Here is a 17,747-nt window from a genome sequence, read left to right on the forward strand (position 1 = left end):
GTAGATTTCTCAAGGATAATTAATGTACTTACATGTTCTCAGAAGATTTTTAAATGGATCAGTGACACTGGTACTATTGCAATGTTTCCTGATATGATTAACGACCAGACTTACGTATCATTGACCAGTGTTATATGACATTATCTTCATACTGGTGAACCAGGTTGTCATTAGTGTAGTTGCTCATGGGAAGGAAAATAATGTTGGTTTTAATTTTACAAAGCAGAGAGAGAATTTGCTTTGGCATTGGGAGTTGGAGTATGTAGCTGGTTTGGAAACGGTTTAAGCCAGGGGTGTCCAACACATTTTCACTGGGGGCCACTGCAGCCTCGCGGTTGCTGTCAAAAGGCCATATGTAATTTTAGGACTGTATATATGTAGCTACTTCTACATGTAAGTGGTAGTGAAGGGCTTGAATGTCAGAAGGCTGCTGAAATATCATGGTCACAAAGCTGTATTCTCCAGCAAATAGCAGTCTGTAGTTATCGCTCTTTATTTGCTTGCCCTCTTGCTACTGGTGATTGTTCAGATTGGTTTGCTACAAAGAGATGGGCACAATCGTAGGGTGTGATAAAATCTTTTCAAGTTAGAAGTGAGTGCGAATGGAACTCAAAATTTAAATTTAGGTGGAAAAGTGGGGTGAATAAAAATAGATATTCTGCAGATACTTGTTGTAAAAGAGGAAAAGGTGTGCAGGGGTTTTGTGTGTGTACAGTTGTTTGCTCTGTGTATATAGATAGAATGCACAGTATCAGGAAATAACATGATTCTTCACCCTGTTACCTATTTGTGTGAACTTATCCCATTCAGTCACTTGTAACAAGTTTTCATTGACCTTTTTTTGGTAGCAAGGGCTGTACCCTGTATTTTGAACCACCGAGCCCCCTGCCCCACAAACAGTTGGCAGAGAGACATTTGGCAATAAAATCCAATACCCAGAGCTACTCTGAGCTTGTGCTCCCACCAATGGGTAGGAATGTGAAAATAACCACAACACAGACCTTTCTGATAAGCAGATTTGTGAGTCTTCTTATTCCTGTCCAAGGCAACTGCAATCTGGGGCTATAATTGGGGAAAATAGACTTTTCAGTGCTACTGATAATGTGCAATCACAGCTGGAGAATTGTCTTTAAAGATGATGGTGGTAGAGGAACTGAACATCAAAATTTGCTGTTTGTGTAACCTTGAGTCCCATTTGGGAGTGCTGGCCTGTGCAATAGCAGTTAGTAATTCTTTGCAATAAGTGGCAACGTTAAAATGTAAATCTAAAGAGAGACTTTTAGTTTATAAACCCTTCTACTTGGCTATTATGTGTAGAAATACATGATTATTGCACTGTGTTCTATAGCAGTAGGAGATGTTGATTGAAATACATGTGGTGGAAGGATTTAGAGATGATTGCGTCCAAGGGAATAGAAGTGATACCAGTAAATGTGAAGGGACTTGAACTGTGGGGAGAGGCTGAGGGAGCTGGGCTTGTTTAGTCTGGAGAAGAGGAGGCTTAGAGCTGAGCTCAGCACTCTCTAGAACCACCTGAAGGGCAGTTCTAGCCAGGTGGGGATTGGGCTCTTCTCCCAGGCATCAGCAATAGGACAAGGGGCCATGGGCTTCAACTCTGCCAGGGGAAATTGAGGCTGGAGATGAGAAAGCAATTCTGTGCAGAGAGAGTGGTCAGGATTGGAATGGCTGCCCAGGGAGGTGCTGGACTCACCGGCCCTGGAGGTTTTTAAACTGAGACTGGACATGGCACTTAGTGCCATGATCTAGTCAATGGGCTGGAGTTGGACCAAGGGTTGGACTCATGATCTCTGAGGTCTTTTCCAACCCAGTCGATTCTGTGATTATATGAAATTTCCCCATGTTGTTGGATAAAACAGCTTTACAGTGAACTTCTGAACCAGAAAAATCAGAAACCCGACAATTCGAGTTGCCCCCAGGGAACGGTGTGTGCTTCATCCTCTTGAAAACAGAAGCGTCATGTCCTTCCCATCTTTGCTTAAAATATTATTATATGTTTGAATTGTGGCATCCTGATGCTTTTATCCATTGTATCCAGCAAGAAAAGCGTTACAGAGTATGTACAGAAGGAATTACTAGCACAGAAAGATGGAAAATCAGTTGCTATTTCAGCTAAGGGTGTTCTGCCAGTGATAATGTTTTAAAGATCTGTGATACTTCTATTTCATTATTACCTCTTTATTTTTTATATGAACAGGACAGCCAAGTGACTTATGGATAAATAGCTGCTGAATTAGCTTATTTCATTATATCTATATATATATATAGATATATAATGGAGGTGGGTGAGAAGGATGGGTTATTAATACAGTTTGGTTGAGATGATTCACAACTTTTTAAGGGTGTTGAGAACAGTTTTAAAAGTTACAGTAAAACTTGCCATAGTCCTGTAGCTGGTACAACAGGAATTCCCAGAGAAAGGGAGAATTATCTATATTTTTGGTAACTGTCTTTAACTTAATCAACTTACTGGTGGTAAATGACTTATTTTAGCTACTGTCATGTGTTTCAAGATCAATTGACCATATTTCATACTTCTCTTGCAGGGCTTCCCTGTATCTGTCACCCATTATATCAAATTTAAGTCTTCTACGACAGGGTGTTTGTTCTGTGGTCATTATGCTTATTTTTTGTAATTAATTGGAAGTTTCTGGAAGAAAATTCTTGGCAGATTTTTTGAGAATTTGCTGCTCTGCCTTGAATACCTGTAATTTTTTTTTGAGTAATTGCAAAGTCTGGCGGAAGAATTTAATGAATAACATGTTATTATTGTGAAGTGCAGCTGTTAAGCCCAGGCAGAACCCAATTCAATAAATCACAGGGAAGAACCTTGTAATCCTCATCACCCTTGTTTTCTCCAGCCCTTCTCATAAGCTTGTTGTTGGGATTTACTGCTGAAGTTACCACTATAATGGGATAGTGAAAAGAGGATTTTCCGAATATAATTTGAACTAACTTGCTTCGTTCTTTCTAGATCACGTATCATCTTATTTTTAATTTAAATCAGTATTAATTGATTGATATTCACATTTACATTACATTATCTATTTTACAATGTATGCAAGAGCGCCTTTGGAAAATAAAATATTGAATATTTCTAAATTATGCACACTTAATTGCATTGTTTTTGTATTTAATTCTCCTACGAGCTTAAGTATTGCTTCACATTACCAATATTTAACAGTTAATACAAATTTCTGTCCTTGGAGGCGCACTTTATATTTGGACTGAATCTGTGATTATAGGAAGTGCCTGTATTCTGAATTTAAATGGAAGAGTTGCTTTATGTCTTGATAATTAAATTTGAGTCTGCAAATAGACTTTATTCTTATACTATTCTTCAGAAATAATAATTAAACTTCAAATAAAAACCAGTTTAAATGCTGCTAGTGCCCTGATCCTTGGGTCATGATAAATGAATATGGGCAATGTGTAATTCACACAAATCACATACACAAAATCGACTGGGTTGGAAAATACCTCGGAGATCATCCAGTCCAACCCTTGGTCCAACTCCAGCCCATTGACTAGATCATGGCACTAAGTGCCATGTCCAATCTCAGTTTCAAAACCTCCAGGGCCGGTGAGTCCAGCACCTCCCTGGGCAGCCATTCCAATGCCTGACCACTCTCTCTGCACAGAATTGCTTTCTCATCTCCAGCCTCAATTTCCCCTGGCAGAGTTGAAGCCCATGGCCCCTTGTCCTGTTGCTGATGCCTGGGAGAAGAGACCAATGCCCACCTGGCTAGAACTGCCCTTCAGGTAGTTCTAGAGAGTGCTGAGCTCAGCTCTGAGCCTCCTCTTCTCCAGACTAAACAAGCCCAGCTCCCTCAGCCTCTCCCCATAGGGCTTGTGTTCAAGTCCCTTCCCCAGTCTTGTTGCTCTTCTCTGTAATTCGGTCACTCATGGAGGCGACTGTTCCGGCACACACAGACACTTGTTTCTGATCATTTACTTGTACAAATCTCAGTCAACTTCCCAATAGTGTCAAAAGATTTCATTTGTTATTGAAGCAGGTACTTCGGTCTTATTAACTTATTTCTGGAGTTTTTTTATTTCATATTAGCAGAATGAAGGGATGGCTCGTTATTTTTTCATGGAGCATAAGGATAATTTGGGCTATTTATAGGGTAAAAGATGGGAAACAATGTTTGAAATCCGTGCTGGAAATACTGATATACTAAGTGTTCCACCCCTTGTGTGCTGCCACCAGCACCTCCAGGCTCTTTCCAAAATAATTCAAGAAGGAAGAGTATATTTGTTAGTGTCATTGGCTTGTCACCTAATTGAAGCACACTGAATACATTTGCTGTGCCTTCAATTGACATTGAAATACTGGTTTGACTTCAGAACTAGAGATCTTGCTTTTTGCTGTAGCATGCACTGAATATTTACATGGCTTTCTTAAAAACTGATGTATTTAGGAGTCCTGGATAGCGCTACTGATATCCAAAGCAAGCTGAAATTTGGGATTTTCTCTTTGAATTCTGAATTTTGTTAGCTGATTGACAGCTCTTGGGAGCTGGAGCTTCTCCATAAAGACACATCGCGGGTGGGTGTACGTGGGCTGTCTCCTATTGATTTCTTGTAACCTGGACCTCAAGTCACCTATTTCAGGAGCGAGACCGTGTCATTTATATAGTTGGCCATTCTTTTGAAATAAAGAGTGATGGATTTGATGTTTTAGGGTTATTTTCTCCGCTGTTCAACTTAAATGACTACTGCTGATATTGATGTCTTTTGTGTGATGTATAGAATTCAGATATCAACCAAACCAGGGTGTTTATTAAGAATCAATTGAGGATATTTGCATATTATATTTGCATATCTTGCATCTTAAATTGGAATGTGGGTGGGAAAAGTGTTGTTATTGTGGAAGACCCTTGATGTGTTTCTAAGCCCACAGCTTGTGATGGTATGAGCTTCCCATCCCATGTTTTCTGATTCAATATTTGAGGCTGTTAGAGCTTGGCCATGAATTTTCCTTGCGACATTTTCAACTTGACCATCTCCAAAGCTGCTGTTGCTTTGCCAGATGGTGTGTTTGAACTCGTCATCCCAAACAAGCCGGTTCGTGTGCTCGGGGACACCAGAACTGCCTTGTTGGATCAGATGGATGGTTTAGATGCCCCAATGCTCTGTCCATACCAGGTGCAACAGCGATAAATGCAAGAAAATATTCACTAAGTGATTATGAAATAGTTTTTCCAGCAAAAATGAAGTCTTGTTTCTGGTAGTGGCTGGTGTGGCGCTCTTAAATGCGACCTTGTCAGTAATGTAGCATATTGGTATTATCCCTCCTTGATTTTTCATTTGATTTCAGCAACATACTGTCCACTGTAAATTTGAAATATTATGGAAAATATGACAAAAATTCTTTTAAATACTGCTCTGTCAGCTTTGTTGTGAGCCTTTCTAATAATGTGATATAGAAGAATGGATAGAAGCCCATAGCTACTTATTTTACATTATGATATTCTATACCTTGTGTCTTCTCTGTGTTGTGCCATTTTGGGTTTTCATTCCATTACTCCCTAGTATTTTCCCAAAGAAAGAGTTGTGTGGTAGTGTCGTACATTTGCCAGTTACTTTCTGATAATTTGGGGTTTTATTTATTAACTTCTACTAAATCTAATTGGGTTGAGGGGCTCAAAGATTCAAGGCTCCGACACTTTTCTAGGTTGGGATAAATCAAGGGCTGGGTAGAAAATGGTCAATAGGATAAATACCTTTATGGAGGGAAGGTTTTCAGCCTTTCAGGACAAGAGGCATCAGCTTGATTTAATGTGAAGGGGAAGAGGAACGTGCAATGCAGATTTGGGATAAACCAGTTTGTTAGTGCTTCTGATGGAGAGAAAGGAGACAAAACCACCCCCAAAATAACAACAACCTACCAGAAAACCGAAACAACCCAAACAAGGCAAAATGGAAGAAAACGAACCAAACCACAAACCCCAAATGAACAAAAACCCAAAAGTGCACAAAACAAAACCTGTCCAAGACAACATTTTCTAATGTTTCCTTGTTGGATTAAAAAAATATTCACAGAAGCTACTGGACAAAATGATTTGGAGAACTTTTCCAAGGAATTTTTGTGCTAAACCCAAAAATTTAGTGTAGAACTAAACTACATCTGAGCAATTTTTACCCTTGGTTTTAACCCTTATATGGAAAGACAGATAAAACACTGTACTTGAGGAACTGTGGAAGTGCATCATCTTCGATCTGTCACTTCCCCCTCTTTTCTTTATATATTCTATACTTATGTTGGACCTTCTCTTCCCCTTCTGCTGTCCTCACTCGTGCCCAACTGGCCATTAAACAGATTTTCTTTGGGCAATACTCAGGATTTGGGTTTTGCTTGGTTTTTAAATCAAACATAATCATATCTAAGATAAATCTCATTATGCTTTCTACTGTGTGACTATTCATTTTTTCAGTCCTAACTTGTATATTGTTCCGCTGCTCAGCTTGCTTGGCCTAATTTTCTTCCTTTTAAAGTTTTCCAGTCTTAAAGTCTTGATTTAAATGATTTTAGGCTGTTGACATGCAGAGTTTCAAGTCTGTTTGCCTTTCCTGTTGCTAGTGCTGTGTCCTCTGGTTTGTTGTAGCACATTTCTAATCCCTGGCAGTAATTAACCACTCATTTTATAATGATGCTTTCTTAACAGCTTCTGCTGAGTGCCCACGTAAAAGATGAACCAAACAGCATCTCTAGATTATTTGCTGTTGTCAATGCTTTCAGACACTCATTTGGAGATTGTACCTTCTGGTTTTGTATCTTACCCTGTGTTCATTCTCTGGGTTGCATCCAAGCCATATAATTAATTTAAACGACTCGGGACATCCTTCCTTATGAGTGATCAGGTCTATTGGGTGTTGAATCCTGTTGCCCAGAGGGGCTGTGCTGTTCTATCCTTGGGGGTATTTTTGCTAAAAGCACATTTTTGTAGCTTAAGGAAAATGGTGAAATAGGCTGGAGAAGATCTGTGTGATTCTGTTCCGGCCTTTAAAAAGTTGCTTTCTGGAGGATGTCCTGTTCACTGGATGCTTTAATTAGCAAAACTGGATGGAAAGGAAAAGTACAAGTAGTTTTTGCGTTGTGTCTTTTGTAAATTGATTCTTTGACTGTTACTTAGCTAAGCATTTTCTAAAAGATGCTTGATTGTATCAAGCCTAAGTGTCTCTTCATTAATAACTTAATGCACCTGCCCTTTTAAGAGGTTTATTTAAGGTGCCTGATAACAAATGCTGTTTCCATTAATGACTGTTTTTGAAAATCTGAGACTAATGGGCAGCCTCCCAGCTCTGCATGTGAGAGGGTACTTGATTCCTTTGTATTTTATTCCTGATTTCTTGGGCCAATTTTTTGAGGCTGCAGGTGTCCGCTTTACCACATGAGTGGTGTTTGGAGCTTTGGGTGCTGTTTTCTTGCTATAATCTTAATATTGTGCTGAGTGTTGTGGGTTTTCTTTCTATGAGGCAACTGATTTTGAGTGAGAGGAGGAAGGTACGGATTTAAATTGTGACTAATGAGGATAGAGGTGTTGGAGAAAAATATGAGATCAGCAGAGTTGTACCAACCTCTACTAGACCTAGGAGATAAAATTGCCAATTGTTTCTCAAGAATTCACAGAATCCCAGAATGTCAGGGGTTGGAAGGGACCTGGAAAGCTCATCCAGTGCAATCCCCCCATGGAGCAGGAACACCCAGATGAGGTTACACAGGAAGGTGTCCAGGCGGGTTGGAATGTCTGCACAGAAGGAGACTCCACAACCCCCCTGGGCAGCCTGGGCCAGGCTCTGCCACCCTCACCAGGAAGAAGTTTCTTCTCTAATTTAAGTGAAACCTCTTGTATTCCAGTTTGTACCCATTGCCCCTTGTCCTATCATTGGTTGTCACCGAGAAGAGCCTGGCTCCATCCTCCTGACACTCACCCTTTCCATCTTGATCCCCATGAATGAGTCCCCCCTCAGTCTCCTCTTGTCCAGCTCCAGAGCCCCAGCTCCCTCAGCCTTTCCTCACACGGGAGATGCTCCACTCCCTTCAGCATCTTGGTTGCCCTGCGCTGGACTCTCTCCAGCAGTTCCCTGTCCTGCTGGAACTGAGGGGCCACAACTGGACACAATATTCCAGGTGTGGTCTCCCCAGGGCAGAGCAGAGGGGCAGGAGAACCTCTCTGACCTACTGACCACCCCCTTCTAACCCACCCCAGGTACCATTGGCTTCCTGGCCACAAGGGCCCAGTGCTGGCTCATGGTCACCCTGCTGTCCCCAGGACCCCCAGGTCCCTTTCCCCTACACTGCTCTCTAATAGGTCATTCCCCAACTTATACTGGAACCTGGGGAGTTGTTATTTTGTGAAGCTCTTGCCCTTGCTCCAGTGCTGTTGGTGGGTGGCCTTTGAATTTCCAAGTTGAAGTGCGTATTATATACCTGAATTCTCGGTAACTGTTGGTAAGTGCGTAAGCTCTGCAGTACCCTGAGCTCCTCTGTCCTCACCCGCTGTCCCCACAATTATTCAAAGCCTTTTGGAGTCTGGAAAACATATGAATTGTGTGTATTCTTATTAATGTCATTTTGAAGCATAAGTAGAGGAATCAATACTAAGGGTTAAACAAATGGCTTTGCATGTTCTCTTTGTGTAATTATTTTTTTAATAGCAATCGGGTTAGTCTTTACATGGAAGACAGAAAGCTGTATTGTATATATACAAGTGGGTCCCAAAACCATTTTCATGCATCTTGTGGCCTTTTAGTAAGGTGGCAGATTAAGCCTCCTTGAGGTTTTCAAAAGGCTGCTGGGTGGGCAGGAATATCAGTGTCTTCCTTGTCTGGAAAAGGCTGAATGGAAGAGTATTGGAACCCCACAATGAGACGGATGCTCTTGTATTTCCCGTACTGTGTCCTTTTTAAAATAAAACCTTAAGCAAGATAATTTAAAACCTTTTCCCTCCTGAAACCACCAGCAGTGATTTGATTGAGAGACTAAACGTGCTCTGTTATTTTGGAAATTGCTCTTCTTCTGGTTGTTGGGCCTGGCCACAGATTTTGGCCAATTAATATGTTTTGGATGTAATTTATTGGTTCTTTAGATCTCATCTTTGGCTGTCTTATTCTTTTTCTTTCATGCTCTTCAAGCTTTGTTTTAAATGTGAAAGAAGCTGAATGTACCTCTGTATGTATGTGGAGGGGAAGTCAACTGAACCAGGTGGAGAATCATGGAATCATTTCAGTTGGAAAAGACCCTCAGGATCTAGTCCAACCATAACCCAACTCTGGCACTAAACCATGTCCTTAAAAACCTCGCCTAAATGTCTTTTAAACCCCTCCAGGGCTGGTGACTCCAGCACTGCCCTGGGCAGCCTGTTCCAATGCCCCACAGCCCTTTGGGGAAGAAATTGGTCCCCACATCCAACGTCAACCTCCCCTGGCGCAACTTGAGGCCGTTTCCTCTTGTATTATCCTGTATTGTAGTACAGGAAAGTGGTGTGAATCAGTGATTAATTTATCCATGCTTTTAAAAGGATGTATGTATAACATGATGCATGAATTACTATGTCTTTTGAACTTTTCCAGAAGAATAGGTGGACAAATAAGAAAGGTCAGATGGTCTCTGTCCATGGACAGTCACTGCTTGGTCTCCCAAGATGCAGGGAAGAGCTTTGTGGGTTTTATCCAGTGCTGATATTTGGTGGTGGTGTCACGTGCAATGGTTTGGTCTTTTAAATATTGGGCAACCTGCTGCTCACTGTGAGTGTGGTAATGAGCCCATTGGTGATACAGCTGGGGGTTCTGCTTTGCCATTATCCCTAAGAGAACACCCCTTATCAGACATGGCTCAGCATCCACCCTTCACATGCCAAGAGGACAGAGATAAGTTAGTTCTGGCTATAACACTTCAACTTTTTGAGAATAGTTCCCGTTACTGTCCATCTACCTAAAATGTCTTGAGATGTGAACTCTGCATTAGCGCATTCAGGGTTCGGAAATGGAGCTGCATTCATTTAATGCTCCTGTGGGAGAACAAGAAAGCACTGGGATAAAAGTCTGACCTTCCTGAACGTACTTGCCTGAAAATATTCCAAATTTGCTCTAGGATGAAATTATTATGAAGCTGACACTGATTTTAGAACTTAAAATATGAAGCTGGGGAGGTGGTAGGAATGGCCATGGAATTTTTGGCAACTATTGTATACTTATAGTCTCCTAATTGTATTTATTTTATCAGTCTTGAACCCACCAGTTCGATATTTTCCACTATTTTAATGGTCAGCTGTATGGTTTTCATGCCCTATAATCTAAGCAGAGATTGCCATTAGAGAGAGGTGTTACTGCTTGTATTTAGGAACAGCTCCTTTTTTCTGATTTTCTTTATAATAATAAATGAACTTTTCTCTTTTTAAATGCTTCTCCCCGTAGAACAAATCCCTCCTCCTTGTAGAACTGCAATTTTTTACCGAAACATCATAAAATTCCCATTTGGGAGCTACCCAATTACATCTTACAATAATTCTATTGAATGATCTATAGCTGCACTTTTATTCCCTATTAGTATTTGGCTGATCGATGGGTAACCTAATTGATTGTTAAGGTCAAATGTCTTTATTGGCTGCTGCCTGAATCTTTTCTCATTATGACTTAAAAATAACATTCTACGGTCTGCTGGAGTTCTTGTACTTATTTTTGCCCAGCAGGACAATAAATTTCATGTAGATGCTGGTGAACAACGCACTTATGCCACATTGTGTGTTCTTACGTCTAATGTTCAAAGGGCATAGAGAGGATCCTTGTGTAGCCTTGGAGTGGTGTCAATAGCCAGATAGTCTCAATAAAATGGGGTTCTGCTTTTTCGTCCTGGGTTTGTGATAGTTATTTGTTCCAAGATTCATATTGATATATGTGAAAAGTCATAATTACACTTTTAGGATGGGATCTCATTTGCCATTCACAAATGTCCCCCTACTTTTCCCCAACCCGTTTCTGGTTCTGTCATCTCAGCATTTGCTGCATCTGGCGGGATGGAAATCGATTCATTCCGCTGGCCTTAAGATGCTCATAACTGAATTAGTTGGCCAAGACTCCCATAAAGTTGATGAAGCTGCTTTGTTCATTCATAAAATTCACTATTTCAAGTCTGCTTGAGGATGAGAATTGTGCACTGGACACAATTAACTATAATGAGAACATGGGCTGTTGTTGGATAATATTTGCAGATAAAGCCAACTCCTGGGGATGAGGTCACTGAGATCCATGACTATTTGTTACTGGCTTTTTTTAGTATCTCCTTTGATTTTAAATCTGATTGTGTTTATCTCACCATCACTTTGGCTTATTTTGCCTGGAAATGTAGTTTTCTGATGTTTTAGCTACTTAAGCAAGTGGTTGGTTACCTGAGGGTAGACAAAGGAGTTGTATCACCTTCTGAAGTTTAATTTCTATTGTGATAAGAATTTGGAGTGAGATTGTGTCTCTTAGCTCTGTGGTTGCGTGGAGTGGAATTTGAGCCAGATACTTCTTATTTATAAGGGAATTATCAGTATATACGTATTGGACAAGTAGAGTATCATAAAAGTACAGCTCAGCTAGTGGAGGTGTTTATACCTTTATTCCAAACAGGCAGGTCTAAATTAAGACTTATATTGAAATAACCCTTGATGTGATGTAATTTTCATCTCTTTCTACACCTGAACTTTATAGTTGTTTTCTTTCTCTAGGAAAACATGCACATTGACTGTTACAAATCAACATTTAATGCAAAGTCAACAGCTGTTCCACTGAAGTCATTATAACTTTTGGTTACCGAGCTCCTATTTTTCCCAAGTAGAAAATGTTACTCTGGCCATTTAATTTTATTTTTTTAGTTTCTGCTATGTATGTGTCAAGTTGTATTTGGACAGTGATAGAACATACAAAGCATCTCCCAAGTTGAGTTGGTCTTTTTTTTTGCGTGTGGTGGGTTTTTTTGGGTTAAAACAACCTTTTTTAGTATGGCTTCTTCTGCAAGTCTATTGAAACACGTTTTATTGGCACAACTTGATTAAAGGATGTAACAACCAACTCTTGAGCTCCCGGAGTCGTGTTCTTCAGAAGAACGCGGTCACTTATAGACAGTTAATATTGATGGGGATCAGCGGAGGAGCTTGGGAATGGAGCGATTTCTGTGTTTCCAAACCTCACCGAATGGATTTTGTTAATCTCGTAGATGTCTCTCGAGCTTGTAGGATTAGTGGCTCCCACACTTTTCTACCTTTGTGTGGCAAAGTTTGTTTGTAGACTTGAAGTTGCCTCCCCGATGTTTTCAATCCATAGACTTTCAACTGCTTTGTTTGGCGGAATCTAAATGAAGAAAATATTGTGTCCACATCTGCTCGTTTTAACAAAATTGGAGAATTTGAGGCAAAATCTTATGCGAACAGTAGAAACTATAATTTCCGAACAGTAAAAACTAGAAGTATGGATATGTAGGGTGTTGTAAATGCTTTGTTGGGTCAAATGTGTCTGGAAATAGTTGATTCATTTTACAGGAAGATGTTTCCCTTAGTTCCATATGAATAAACCCCATCATTTTATGGCTTCACTATTTAGGTCTCGGTTATGTTTCCTTCCCCACCTCCCTGATTTTACTCCATAAAGGCATTTTTCTTAGGAAAAATGTATTTAACGTATACTAATTGTACTAATTGATAAGTTGGTAAATGAGTGAGTTAAGAACAACTTTTAGCATTGTATACTAAAAAATGAAAGGTGGTTAAACCAGAAGAAAGCATTCCAACTACTATACAGGAAAAAAGCAAATAGAGCACTGTTTGTTATAGGTGTTTCTGTCATGAGAAATATGTTGTGTTAACATATCGCTTAATTTTCTTCTAATTGTAGTTGATGAAGAACTGAAGAAAAGAATAGCTGAAGAACTGGCATTAGAACGGGCCAGGAGAGACTCTGAAGCTCAGAAGAGAAGGTTGGTTTGTCAATAAAAATATTCCAAGCAAACATGCATCTAATGCTTTGATTACTGTTGTTTGTCTGTTTTCTATAAGCAGGTAAATTCTGTGCCCTGGGACAAAATGGTAGGGAAGAATTTTAGGTGATATATCAAGTTTTGTTATTAAACTCATGTTAAAAACAACTATTTAACTGCAGCTGGGGTTGCTCATAACCCCTCTGTTTGACCCAAAGGTGATTTTGAACAGCAGTAGAAATGGCAATTCTTAATATTTCCATGAATTGTAGATATTCCATGAGCTGCTGTTATATTTTGCGCTCTTTTAATAGCACAGCATCATGCTTTGAAGATACAAAGTACTGTTTTAAAACAGTTTACTAGTAGAAAACTCTTTTGATATGCTTTCTCTATATGGATGTATTATTTATACGTGTGTTTCCAGAGATTGTAGTTATGGTGAAAGCTGGGGTAGAATCCTACAGAATGCAGATTTGGATAGAGCTCTTTTAAAACACTCTTCAGTGTTGAATATTATGGGATTATTAGCAATTAAAAATCCCTGTTGGAATTGGAAATAATGTGGTGAACTTGGTGGGTTTGCGTTAATTTGCGCTTCCTTTCAGTCATTTTCTGAATAGAAATTTTAACCCACACCTTGTCCTCCTTTCTGAGAATGGGAAGAAAGGCTCATTATGATGGATTTCAAAAAATTAGAATGTAATTAGTACTACTTAAACTGCATATATATCAGCTGTTTCCTACACATCATGATATTATTATTTAATTGAGTTAGGCTGATGAAATGTGAAATTAGATAGGACTACATAAATGGCCCAGAAAACAAATCAGGCTGTTTTTTATATCAGCAGTAAAGGAAATCAATATGTTACAGTGAAATCTCTTCTTTTGAACTGTACTTTGACAGGAGAACTTGCATTACATTGGAGCTTAACGTTGACTGAAGAGTTTAGCGAAATGTGATTACAATATAGAAATGTTTGAGTTGTAAGTTCAGTGTTTGGTAATTTGCGAGTTTTCAGTAGCTTTCCTTGATTTCATATTTCAAACTTTAGTTTCTGTGGGTTGTGTGTTGGTCTGTGCAAGGCAGGGAGCAGCTTGACTTGTCATATACCTGATTTTCTATTTTATATGGAACAATGCTGGCAGCCTTCCCTTTATTTGGCTAAGGATCGGTGGGAAAGATGTTCCGTATTAAAAGGGTTGTGTAAAATCTCTGTGTGGCAATTAGGTTGAAGAATCTGTGGTTTTGAAATGTTTAACTGTAGATATTTCTTAAGACAAAAACATTAAAAAATAAAATGACAAATATTAAGATTTATTAGCAAGGAAGGATTTTTATTAGTGCTTTCTACACAGTATAAAAAAATATATATATTAAGTGTATTCTAAAAGCTCTTTTCATATTGGATGGAACAACTTTAAAAGACATAGATGTTTAGTGAGCTGTTACTTCAGGTCTTTATGGGCCAGATGCTGGTTTGTGTTTTCAAAACATCCAAGCATTGAGCAACTGTGGAACTGTTCTCCATGTCGTGTTCTTCTGAGAACAAGGTGATTGCTGCTCTGCTGATCGCTTTAAAATCAGATTGTCGCTCAGGTTCAGCACACCTACCCGTCCTGTTTTATTAGAATTAGTCATGGTGGTTGGAACAGATCCTCAGGATCATTGAGTCCAACCATAACCCAACACTGGCACTAAACCGTGTCCCTAAGAACCTTGTCTCAACACCTTTCAAACTCCGCCAGAGATGGTGACTCCAGCACTGCCCTGGGCAGCCTGTTCCAGTGCCTGACAACTCTTTTCAGGAAGAATTTTTTTCTAATATCCAATATTTTTGTAATATCACATCTAAACCTCCCTGGTACAACTTGAGGCCCTTTATTTTTGTCCTATCACTTCCTACTTGGGAAAGGAGGCCAACTAGTTGAGAGAAGAATCTCTCTACAATGCATGGGCGTGAGAAAAATGTTTGTGCAATGTTCTTTTTCATGTCCCTAAGAACTTCATCTCCATGGCCTTTCAACTCCTCCAGGGATGGTGACTCCACCACTGCCCTGGGCAGCCTGTTCCAATGCCCCACAGCCCTTTTGAGGAAGAAGTTGTTCCCAATATCCCATCTAAACTTCCCCTGGCACAACTTGACACCATTTCCTTTCATCCTATCGCTTGTTACTCAGAAGAGACCAGCACCCTCCATGCTACAATCTCCTTTCAGGTAGTTGTAGAGAGGGAGGAGGTCTCCCCTCAACCTCCTTTTCTCCAGGCTAAACAGCCTCAGGTTCCTCATCCACTGTGAGGTGTCTCTGTTTGCCCATGGGCCACATTGCAAGCATGCAGCCAGGTTGCGCATGGGCCCCTGTGGCATCAGGGCATCCATCGGTGGAGTTGGCCAGGGCCAGAGCTTCGATATACTGAGCACGTTGTGCAGTATTTTTGGCATCCTGAGCTCTGGCCAAAGGAGGGCACAAGCTTAATTAGCTTGTGGGGTTGAGCTTGGCATGTTGTAAGAGCTTCTGCCTCCCTGAGTGGTGTACAGTGTACATCACTGGGGGTCCTGGTGGACAACAGGGTGACCATGAGCCAGCACTGGGCCCTTGTGGCCAGGAAGGCCAATGGTACCTGGGGTGGGTTAGAAGGGGGGTGGTTAGTAGATCGAGGGAGGTCTTCCTTCCCCTCTACTCGGCCCTGGTGAGACCCCATCTGGAATATTGTATCCAGTTCTGGGCCCCTCAGTTCCAGAAGGCCAGGGAACTGCTGGAGAGAGTCCAGCGTAGGGCAGTGAAGATGATTAAGGGAGTGGAGCATCTCCCTTATGAAGAAAGGCTGAGGGAGCTGGGTCTCTTTAGTTTGGAGAAGAGGAGACTGAGGGGTGACCTTATTAATGTTTATAAATATATATCCATGAGGATGGAGCCAGGCTCTTCTCAGTGGCAAACAATGATAGGACAAGGGGTAATGGGATCAAGCTGGAACACAAGAGGTTCCACCTAAATTTGAGACAAAATTTCTTCTCAGTGAGGGTGACAGACACTGGAACAGGCTGCCCAGGGGGGTTGTGGAGTCTCCTTCTCTGGAGACATTCAAAACCCGCCTGGACATGTTCCTGTGCGACCTCACCTGGGCGTTCCTGCTCCAGCAGGGGGATTGGACTGGATGATCTTTTGAGGTCCCTTCCAATCCCAAACATACTGTGATACTGTGATGCCCATTATCCCTGGTTTTGTAGACTCTGGGCTCATGGTCTGATATGTTGATGGGTGAGGCTTTGCTTGTTTGGAGAAAAAAGAACGTCAAGAGAAGTTAGATGCTCCATACTTTCAGCTGAAAAAAAAATATATATATGTATTTTCTACAAGCTCCTGTGCCCATCTGCTGGACACTCCTGCGCTGGCGGAGCTGGTTGAATTCTTCATCGTTACTGGAATTCAATTTTCAAGCAAGTATGGACTTCAGAGCTAGATGGACATTGGTCAGATCAAATATTTTGTCTTGTGCACAATGTTCTAGGTAATATAACATGAAAACATTACTATCAGTTTTAATTGTTTATAATAAACACACAAACACATGGGTATAATATTGGAAAACAGGATAAAACCTGAGTTACCAGCTGTACTGACATTAAAACTTAGAACGGAAGGAAACAATTTATAGTTTCCATGTGTCAATAGTTGCACAAGAAAAACAAGTGTAATGCAGGTTTCATGGAAGGATGTAATGAAGAAACACGCTGGGGCTGTCCCAGGCCTGTTGGAGAAAAGCGCGATGGTGTCTGAACAGCAACACGTTGAACTGTGACTTTGGTTCTCCCAGCACCAATGTCAGGCCCTTGGATAGGGAAATAACTAGAATGAGGTCTGACCAGCTCAAGAGTTGTAACTTTTATCTAGGAAATGCTATGTGTTATAGTAATAATGTAGTAATAATGCTGTTATTGTTCAAGTTAGTAATACCAGAGCGCTTCTTCATGTTCTCAGACCTACGGAAGGAACAGGCTTTTTTGCCCCTTGTGAAACACATGCCACAGCTGCTGTTGCTCAACTCTGTAAGAGAAGACTAAAACACTGAGACAATAGGCTCAAGAACTTGAGTTTGACAGTAGTGACAGGTAATAAATGATGATTGTTGACCTAGTTTCTTTTTTCACAAAATTCTTAACTTCATTTGCAGTGTTGTCATAGAAAGAGATGTTTATGAAACCACTTATTTGCTGTGACATGCAATAATGCAACATAACAAACTTCTGAATCCTTTAGCTGTTTGGTTTCCCACCTGAAGCAGAGTCTTCCAAATGGAGATCATTCCATTGCCTTGGCACAGCTGTTGAAGTTTAATTTAATGGTTTTGTTGATGATGGTGATGAGAGAGTCTGAAATAGCTCTTCCTAGGAAGTAATATAGAAGCATATCATAGAATCAGAGTTGTTTTGGTTGGAGAAGACCTTTAAGATTGAGTCCAACCATTGAGTGACCACTGTCAAGTCCACCTCTAAATGATGTTCCTAAGAACTGCCTGCAGTGTCTAACTCTTGAACTATTGCTACAAGCCTGCATTTTCTTTTCCAGTCTTATTCTTTGTCCATCTTTCTGGACCTTCTAGTGGTTGCCTGGTGTGATACCTCTTTTTCCCTTCCCTGTATTGGCTTCTGCTGATTTTTCTGGTATGGTCACCAAAGAGCCAATGAAGAGAACAAGAAAGGCATGGATCTGTTAGAGCAGGTCCAGAGGAGCCCATGAAAATGGTCGGAGAGCTGGAACATCT

The 17,747-nt window shown here is 40.5% G+C and overlaps 1 protein-coding gene across 2 annotated transcripts in view; it reads left to right on the top strand.

Moving 5' to 3' along the window:
* The window catches only part of CHCHD3 (coiled-coil-helix-coiled-coil-helix domain containing 3), a 158,798-nt gene that overhangs the window by 15,666 nt on the left and 125,385 nt on the right, over nt 1–17,747 (top strand). For both annotated transcript variants that reach the window (XM_082060017.1, XM_082060018.1), the window contains exon 3: nt 12,898–12,979. In XM_082060017.1, the coding sequence (XP_081916143.1) occupies nt 12,898–12,979 (82 nt within the window). The remainder of the gene's footprint in view (nt 1–12,897; nt 12,980–17,747) is intronic.

Source organism: Streptopelia decaocto (genome assembly GCF_964273445.1).
Source record: "Streptopelia decaocto genome assembly, chromosome: 1".
Taxonomy (NCBI): domain Eukaryota; kingdom Metazoa; phylum Chordata; class Aves; order Columbiformes; family Columbidae; genus Streptopelia; species Streptopelia decaocto.